Genomic DNA, 10161 nt, shown 5'->3' with positions numbered 1-10161 from the left:
CCCCCCCCCCCCCCCCCCCGCCCTTGTGACACTCTATGAACAATCGTTAAACCCTGCCATAATGGCACGCTATAAGTGATTTACTTCCCCACCAATCTCAACAAATAATAATCGCAGTCTTATTCTGCAACTTTATTCTTTTTTTCTAATCCACACCATCGTACAAAAAAGGAGCTTCACCAAGTAGTGCCGAACGGCGCAATATGTAAGAAAAGAAAATCAGAATTCGGTATATTTTTCCGTGAACTCAACCAAGAGGTAGTTTTTGTGTTGAATACGAAAAAACTTAGGTATTTCACGTGACTTTCGAACAAAACCCCCCTCCACCCGTGTGACAAATCGTGACATAACCGAACCCCCTCCACCTCCCTTAGCGCGTCACCAGCTAAACGAGCCAGAAAAAATCTACTAGTTTAAAATAATAATTTATCAAATTTTTCGAATTTTTAATTTTATCGAGCAGTTTAATGCGTTTCACTTTTTCTATTTTTTAATAGTAATTGGATTCGTTCAAAACTTACCAAATGCGCTAGTCAAAAGTAACTGTTCAAAATAATTACACCACCATTCGCAATTTTTTTGAACACCTACTAGGTGACGTTGCAATAGGAAACCTGGCCAACACGGTCTGATAGGACTTCTGGCTATGCAAATTAGCCCTACCCGGGCCAGATCCTGTCAGCCTGATGCGAGCCTGATCGGTAATAGTGAAAAGATATGTCGATTTCTGCACGGGTAGCAACAATCGTTCGGGTAAGTACAGAACAGACACTCAATACAGTGTCCCTTACGTATGTTTTGTTGTTGTATTTTTAGGCTGCGCTCGAGCTCTTCGACAAAGGCATCTTCCGCAATTGACTTTGTGTTATTTTGGCCTTGTATTTTTAACTTTCCGCAACTAGTAAAACATCGCAAGTTCATTTTATAATAGAAATTGTTTATAAATTATATTATTGCATACAATGTCAAAATACCGCCTAATTTGATGTACTGTCGCTTTGACTTTTTCTTTTTTGAAGATGACTAAATAAAAAATTGAATTAAACAGAAAAGATTGAAAAGATCGCTCACGTACTTTACCAGACTTTGAATAATCTCGGTAAAACGTTTCTGTGTGATCAATTGGTTTCTTATAGAAAGTAATGATGTAGAAAAAATAAAAAAATGAAATAATAGATTCAGGGAAAAAGATCAGTTTTAAATAAACGTATGTGGGCGTTTGTTCGATAAGGGACATGTTAGCCGTTACGGAGTTACACATAAAATCATATAGTTGAATAGATTTTTAGCGAGCTAAACTGAAGATGAATCCCTCAGGTTGAAAAACGAGTCGCCTCGACATTTTCGAACTTTTAACTATGAAAAACAGCTTTCCTAGGAAAACCCTATCTAAATTTGGCCAATGCCATACGCTCGCAAGTGTTGTACTTTTTCTTCAAATATGAAATATACCTATTTCTGGTTACTTTAGGAACATACGTATAGTTACAATAAATTCACTATAGGTTCTATAGACATATGGACCCCCACTTACACTGAATCTCGTGAAATGATAGTGAGTATTGGGCATGTGGACATTAGGGTGGTGCTTATTTAATTTTCTTTTAAATCGTTTGCCCCTACTCTTGCTTGCAGTGGCAATGCTCAGAAATAAAATGTCCTGTAAAATTTAGACAAATAAATTAATAGTTACCTTTTGCTCCAGGCACTTGAAGTTTCCTATAAAATTAAAATGGGAAAACTGTGCAAAAAGTATAATTTTCCAATCTTTTACAGTTTTGATTCAAATCAATCATCCACGTAGACCGATAATTTTTGTTTTTGTTTAAAATATACTAATTTTGAAACATTTTAAAGGTCTGAATTTTCAAAATGACGGATTCAAAAAGTTGTGTCAAAAAATGACATTTTCTGCTGTTATTAACTAAGATTGATTAAACATGGTAACAAAATCTAATGAATTATTGCAAATTTTATGCTGCACTTAAATTTTTAAAAAGTTTCAATTCTCAGCTTGACACATGATTGATGAAAAAACTTAATTTTCTTGAGAAATTACCAAAGTTAAGCTTGAAAAATTTAGAAACTGATTGAGTATTGTCAAAAATCTTGAATGTTTGGAAATTTTGAACTTCTAGTATTAACACGAACTGCTTTATGATAACTTAATTTTCTGGCTAAGCTTAGGAAGATTTTCGTGGAAAGTATAAAAGTATTACAATTTTTTATTTCTGTGTTATTCAGTTAAATTCTGAACTCAATATGCTTTTCTGGCAAATTTGTTAAATACTTAATTCAAAACTACAGAATGGAACTACAGGAAATGCAACCTTTTACTTAAATGCTTAGGTCCGCCATTTTTTCAATTTTTGAAATTTTTCTGAATTAAAATATTTGACCCATTACATATATATTATCGTCCTATAGGAGCAAATGATTTGAATACAAACTGAAAAAGTCACGATCACTTTTTTAGATATAATGTGTAGGACATTCTGTTTTACAACATTTACACCATAATCACGAGTCTAAGGAAACGAATTTGCAAAAGAAAGACTGACGAAGCAAAGAATACAATAAAGGATCAGTATTCAGCAAAATTACCACACTTTTTATTAAAATTTTTCTGATTGTCATAAATTGATACAAATTACTATGTATATTTATATAGTATAAAATTAAATAATGTTTTGAACAAAAAACTACTTCCAATTAAAAATGTTCACAATTATAAACGTTTTTGAATAATAGCGGTCTTTTCAAGTCATCATAGTAACACAAAATTATAGAAAATTTCTGAAAAATTTGAGTAGCTGTAATAAAAATATATATATAACTGCAAATTGGAATACAGTAACTAAATTTTTCTCAATTTATATCAAAATTTGATGAAAAAAGTGCAATCAGCTCGAGTTACTGAAGTCGTTGTCAGTACTTAATCAAGTTGAAATTAGTTTAGGTCACTTAAAGCCAACATAGATAATTGAAATTCCCTTGTAATTATCTGGTACTTATAGTCACTGAAATGAGTTCACTTGAACTCATTTGAAACCATCGAAAGGCGCGTGAAGATATTTTGAGTCACTTAAAATTAGCTATCGTCTTATAAAGTCGTTATAATCGCTGAAATAATAAGAAGTCGCTTGTAATCAGTTGGAGTCACTTAAGTCACCTGAGATCTTAAAACTGAGTTAAAATCACATAAACCGGTGAAATCGTCAGAAGTTACCTGCTATCATTTAAATAAATCTAAATTCAGTAAAAATATGTAAAAGTTTAATACTTGTCAAATTTGGCTCTTCTGCGTTTTATCGTTAAATTCTTTGAATACCCTATTTAAATAAAAATATTAAATCTTAAAAATCATTTCTTAATAGTCGCGCAACTAAAAAAGTGAATCAAGTGTTAAATATTAAACTAAGATTGAATAAAATTTCCAACAGTTAGTAACTCTTATCAGATTAGAGCATCCAAAGATTTGGTTCCTTGAGATATGCGCCATAAGCAAACTGTAAACAAATTTCCTTTTTTGCCTTTGCCACGTTTTTAAGGCAAAAAATATCTCGTGCTAATTTCTATCTTATGCAGTGCCGGGTTTAATTGAATTCTAACTATTCGAATAAATAGTTGATCTTCAATTCACCTAATATCTGAAATTTAGAATAAATACTAAAACAAAGTGAAATCAATAATAAAATGTGAACCCTCAATAGGGCTAAAGTTCCCAAGGATGGAACCTTATCAAACTTGTGACTCACCGGAGTGCTAATTGTCCACAATATTCTCATCCGTGAAAAATATGGAGTCTTCAATGGCGAAACATCGCTCGAAACAATCCACGTTCCCATACTCAAAGAACACTCTGGGTTGAAAAATCTCTCAACCACCGGCAAAACGATGATAGGCTCAAACTCAAATTAGATAGGGGACACGAGCCTTCCCCTAGGCACTAGTGTCCCCAAATTGAGAATGAAGTTGATGCCCATGCACTACCTCATTGCTGGGAACATCTCCGAGATGCTACCCCATTGCGACAACATCACTGAGTTTACACAACACTGGGATTCACTTAATGAGATTGGCTTCGGATATGATCTATCACCCAATGTAACTTGTCTGGAACATGCACCAAATCTTACCAACAGTGCCTATTTCAAGGCCATAGTGCTTGCTATAATGACTGTCTTGAGTCTGATCGCCAACGCTGCAACGATCTACTCCATAGCAAAGAACAGACGCAAAAGGCAAAGGTACGTACAGACTTTGGTAATCATAAGAACTTTTTCCTGCTTGAATGCGGCGTGATTTTGTCCAAATTTTAACTGGTGATTTGTTTACTACAAGTAGTTTGTTAAAAACAGAAAGGCTAAAGTACCGGAAGATGGAATGATGATAAAATGGAGTAAAAGTTTTTCGTATTCATATACATTTTTTATGACACTCCGTTCCATAACACAAAAGATATTATGTGTCCCAAATTAAATATTCTGTAACATTCTATAAGAATCTGTGATGCTAAAGGATTTTCTAGCACTATCCAGCAATTCAGTAAACTTCAGGACATTCCTGCAAATTCTATAACATTCCATAACATGTTTTCTTTTAATTTATAGTACTTCTGAAGACCAGGAATTTCTACAATATTGCAACACGGTTTAATAATCCAGAATATTCTTTAGAGTTTTAAAAAATTTCATAATGAGCTTCCATAATATGCACTCCATATTAGGGCAAGTCTCGCCACGAATTTTTGACGTCAGAAGGGCACACTATTTTTATCATTTTGTATTTTTTTATTTTTGAAAATAAGCATCTGCCGCGCATGCGTGCAATTTCTAGCAAACTGCCGGTCACCATAAACAATCCACAGTGAAAGAATGTTTGATTAAATTAAAAATAATTCTAGGACATTCTAAAACATTTGTAGAATAATCAAAATACATTTCTAAAACAACCTCGAAAGTTCCCAAGTACTCCGGAGCATTCCAAAGGATTTCAGACTCTTTTAGAAAGTTAAAGAATATCACATTCAAGAATATTCATAAGAACATTTTGAATATTTATTTATGAGACGTGGAATCCCGGCCTACCAGAATCTTTCACCTACATCGAACAAAGGCTTTCAGGTATAAAATCCTACTTTAAGGTTTAATATTAATTCTAAAGATGCATAATCTTAAACAGAAAAAAAATGTTAAAGTGGTGGAACACTCGAAGCAACCTTTTAAAAACTTGGTGAAGCTTCATGGTCGAAATACGTGTTCGGTTATTTTGGTACCACTTTTCCTTTTCGCCTGGACTTATGTGACCCCTTCACTTGCCAAAAGTTTAAACAAATGACTTTAGCCTTTACGGCCTTTCTCATGAAACGCTTGGAACGTAAAAATTTTTGCATAAGTAAAAAAATAACCTCATCAGCCCTGGTCTACTTTGATAGTGTCGATGACAGAGCAATAATAAGTCCTCACCATAACTGGGGAAATACATAAGCTAGGTCGTAGCCAAACAAAATTTTTGGGGCGGGGAATATGCAGCAGGAAAAATAATCCAGGTGGAGGAATATTTATTAAAAAAAAGTTTTTAGTAGGGATGGGGGGGTATGCAGCGACACACAGAAGAGTATATGTATATGAGGTACACGTTTTAGGAATTGTTGTGGGGGGGGGGTCAACCCCCGGGGTGAGGCCAGACTTATATGTATTCGCAGACTCGTATGTATTCGAGATTGCATCCTGGTTTATTATGACATTTACCGAGAACTCCGGTGAGAGAGAATTAGTTTATCGAGATTTTATTATCTTGCCATAAACACGGGCTGCGTGCCTGCTTAGGAATTTATTAAGCTGTATTTTCGGTTGGCCGAACGTAGAGATTTAAGGTTAACCGAAGGTGGAAAAGTCTCCAAATTTGATATTCAGTCAAATCTACTTCTCTGTCAGACTTTCTTTTTATCTGCTTAACAATCCTTAACGTAATAAACGCAGCCAGTTTTCGTTGAAGAAACTTGTTTTCGACGGAATTTATTAAATTAGAGAAAAAAGAAAATAAGTAAATGAGATGTTTCTATTAGTGCTGTGAGGGGCCCTTGGTAGTGTGCATCAGAAAGATCCTTGCTTTGTCATTTAATATCTACTTATAAGTCCTCCAATCTTAGGCCGTTTAAATTCTGGTAAGTTTTTTTATCCGATATGTTATGACTGAAAAGAAGAAATTTGCTTTGCTCATAAGCCTTCTAACACGCTCCAAGAGACACTTGAGTTCAGGCAGGTAGTGGACAATCATACAGAGACAGCAACTCAACCTTAAATAAGTATCTTAACAGGCAATGAGATTGTTGAAAAGAAGAAACAGAAAGTAAAAGAAAAATCAAAACAATAGTTGAATTGGCCTAACTTTTTTTTAACTTTTAGGGTGAACCCGGAAATTCATCATAAGCTACGAACTAGTAAAGCGCCTGATGAAATTTAGATGTTCTAAAAAAATTTAATATTACGTTTGAAATTTTTTGTGATGATTTTGTATTAGGTACAAAATTAGGAACATTGTGTAGTTTAGAGTTCATCGTTTACAATAAAAGAGTTCGTTATTTTCTGTATTTGAGAATTTGTACCTAGCTCTTAATCTCGGTAAAGTTTATGCAGGACTCAGAAAGGAGAAAATAATCAAAATCACAATACAGTCTTATCATTTTCAACTTAATAATAAATTTCACAATTGTTCATACACCGTTTCTTGGCTCCTACTATGGAATACCAAGAGGTGTCCTACCCGAGTAAAATTAAATCAAATCACGATGTCCCGGAGCCTGAACAATGTACCCGAGTAAATATAAATCAAATCACAATGTCCCAGGGGCTGAAGAGCGTACCCGAGTAAATGACAATCAATAGAAAAAATCTTTTATTAACGATCTGCTTGACCCTTTCATTGTTAAAACTTGTTTTTTTTTGGCCTGATAGGCAGTGTAGGATAGTCTAGAGATTGTAATGTTGTGGTGTCTTGGTCGGAAATTTGAGATGTTCTGGTTGGGTCTGATACATCATGGACTACTTCCATAGGGCCAGTTTCTTGAACCTCGGTAGTGACAGAAGGGCGCATTAGAATGGAATACGTGGTGTTGACACACTTGTATTCCTTGTTTTTCACTCGGAGATGTTCCCTATTTTTTGTGATTGTGGAGAGAATTTTTACTGCGATCAGCTCTTGATTTATTGTCCACCGCCTCACCGTAACCGTTTGGTTAGTCCTGTCCGGATGCAAGCTTCGGCCTTGTTCATCTGGTGGCAGGACATGACTTGTGTATACGGAGTATACCATAAATGAAAAGAAATAAATTTTTAATTCCTGCTCGAAGAAGTCAGTTATCATTAATTTAATGAGTCCAGATTGAATTAATGGTATCTTCTTGTATCGTTGCCCTGACAGATTCCTCTTTCTGTGTTGTTTGTAGGGTTAGCAACGATATAAGTTCACTTTACTTTCTTGGTTACATAGTGATCCTCAAAAACTGGCATGAATTTGCTGTACGTTTCAGGAACATGTCCGATAGGTTATAGGCCTTTATTAGTACCTTATCGTTTGCCTGGTACGCGCACCATTTCCTAAATAAATTGTGCCTTTTAGCTCTATCTAACCCATTCTTTAGGATAGAGGTTCTTGTCCATATTAGTTTCTCTTCATAACTGGATTCGTGGCTTACTTTGGGTCTCTGGATCCGTTTACTCCAGAACCGGGAAGCTTTCCTTTTTAGCATAAGTTCCATAGGTATAAATCCCGTTTTTTAATAGTAGACCTCACTTATAACGTTTTCGATGATTTGTAGTTTGTCGTACCACGCGGGATGTGCGTGGTCCTGCTATAAAACACAGAAGAATTTTGAGAGCTCTCTTTTCGCCCACTCGAATATATTAGCCTGTGGATATCTGATTGATGTTAGTGTGTGCTCGATTCCTTCCTTTCTTAATTTATCTATCTATCTATGGTTGGTAATTTTGTTTTTCTGGAAAATGTCGCAAGATCTGATAGTTTTTCTGATAACTCTGTACAGGTTCGGAAAATGGAAGTCCTCACCGATCATTACTTGGGATTTTCGTGCATTTATATGCCTATATACTGTGTAGAATCCAAGTATTCATTCACTTACTAAATTTCTTTGTAAACATATTTTCCACTGAAGGTTGCATTTCTTGTACAAGCATGCCTCAGTGTACCTATGGTTGTCGATACTAGCGATGTCTCGGATGATTCCACTGAGATTAGGATCTTCCTTTTGACTTTGTTTTTACAGGTATTGCGAGGGTTATCTTAGTTTCTTTTACGAGGTGATAAGTGACAATTCTTTTATCCCTAGTCTCGAATTGTTGGTTATCGATAGTGGTTTGTCTGCAGAGCGCGTCTACAATGACGTTTTCCTTTCCCGGGCAGTATTCAGATTCAATCATATAGTCTTGTATGGCCATGATCCATCTCGTTAATCGACCACTTAGCAGCTTACATGATTGGAGGAATGTGAGGGCCATATGATCAGTGCGATGAACAATCCGTGGACCCAGTAAAAAACTTCGATACTTTTGCTATTACCCGACAAGAGCCAGCAGTTCTTTCTCTGTAGTGTAGTACGTTATTTCTGCTCCTTTCAGAGTACTGCTTCCGCAGGCAATGATTTGTATGTCGCCGTTTTCATCACGTTGATGGAGTACGGCTCCCTGAGCGTAATCACTGGCATCGATTTTGTAGAAAAATTACTTTTGCAGATCTGAGAAATATAGCATAATTTGCGAAGTAAATAGCTTGTTAATCTTCTTAGTCTAAGCTTCTGATGAACTAAACATGTACTTTCGGGTTTGGGTGTTTTGTCCTCCACCTTTCCTGGCCATTCTTGATACTGCTATTCTTTGGGCGCATTGAATTAATGGATCCAGATTCATCGGATCTGTCGAGCAACTCTAGTAGGTTTTCCAAGGTAGTGATGTATCTTCCAACAATCGCAGTTCTCACCTCCTCATTGCTATGTCTCGCGAGCTTCTTGTGTGATTTCTTCTTCAGTTGGGGTTGAAGTGAGGCCCTTACTTCCCTAAATATTCTTATGGCATACGCAGCCATAGGCGTACCAATGCCTGCTTGATAGTATCCGAATTCCAGTTTTGTTTTTATGTCATGATGGGTCGTCTCTCCCCAATATCTGTGTTTAAATTTCTCACAAAATCTTCTGAAATCGTCACCGTCTTCCTTGACTAGATCTTACCAATCTCTCGGTGTTCCACGCAGACAGGTGCCTATTACGAAAGCAGTTTGCTCTCGGGCTAAGTGTATTTTTTCTCCCATCTGTTGCCAGTCTTTTATTTTGGTTGGTGGTACCTTCCTTGAAGTCTTCTAGTTGCCTTCTAGTACCTGGAAGCGTACCTCGTGCATCTTTCTGAGTGATCTTACCTGTTTAGTGGTTTTAGTGAATATTCTACTTTCTGTATCCTCTATCTCTTCGCGGAGTGCAATCTCAGTGGTTTACATTTTTCTTTCTTTTTTTCGAATCTGAAACGCAATTCATTATTGTCCCTTATCAGTTTGTCATAGTCATTTTTCAGATCCTCAATCATTCTATCGAAGTCCTTACTGAAGGATGGCCTTTCTCTTTCTCTGGATGACTGTTCGTTGCCTAAGCTGTCAAGTTTTTTCTGAAAGCTAAAGCGTTTATTTTCCGAGACTAATTTTGGGATAGTACGAGGGTAGTTCAATAAGTCCTTAGAATGACCAACATATGGCGCGCGAATCGCTCCAAATCATCTGTTTTCAGTCAGCACCACTCCCGACTAGATATATGGTGCACTCACAGTCCACATGTTCTGAGTTTACGTGTTTTTATAACCAATAGAAAAAAAAATGTTCGTTAAGAAAAATGAAAAAAAAAACGAGTTCAGAGCGGTAATCAAACATTTTCATTTAAAGGGTTTAACTCCATATGAGATAAAAAATGAATTGGACTCAGTTCGTGGCACATCTGCCCCTGCCTTAGCAACGGTTTACAACTGGGTAAATGAATTTAAGCGTGGTCGTACATCAATGAGTGACGAACCACGTTCAGGAAGGCCCGTAGAAGCAAGTACTCCCAAAATCATCAATAAAATACACGATATGGTGTTGAAGGATAGAAGATTAAAAGTGCGT

The 10161-nt window shown here is 36.0% G+C and overlaps 1 protein-coding gene across 5 annotated transcripts in view; it reads left to right on the top strand.

Annotated features, from left to right (window-relative positions):
* Positions 1-10161, top strand: part of LOC117175525 (gonadotropin-releasing hormone receptor) — a 355246-nt gene that overhangs the window by 64711 nt on the left and 280374 nt on the right. For 3 of the 5 annotated variants that reach the window (XM_033365236.1, XM_033365250.1, XM_033365243.1), the window contains one exon: positions 3714-4250. In XM_033365236.1, the coding sequence (XP_033221127.1) occupies positions 3970-4250 (281 nt within the window). In that variant the 5' untranslated portion in view covers positions 3714-3969. Of the gene's footprint in view, positions 1-3661; positions 4251-10161 lie in introns of all 5 variants that reach the window. The other 2 variants (XM_033365255.1, XM_033365233.1) reach the window with 2 other exon arrangements.

Source organism: Belonocnema kinseyi, chromosome 1, assembly GCF_010883055.1.
Source record: "Belonocnema kinseyi isolate 2016_QV_RU_SX_M_011 chromosome 1, B_treatae_v1, whole genome shotgun sequence".
In the NCBI taxonomy this organism is placed as follows: Eukaryota; Metazoa; Arthropoda; class Insecta; order Hymenoptera; family Cynipidae; genus Belonocnema; species Belonocnema kinseyi.
The sequence above is the reverse complement of the archived record's forward strand: the minus strand, read 5'-3'. Positions and strand labels throughout refer to the sequence as shown.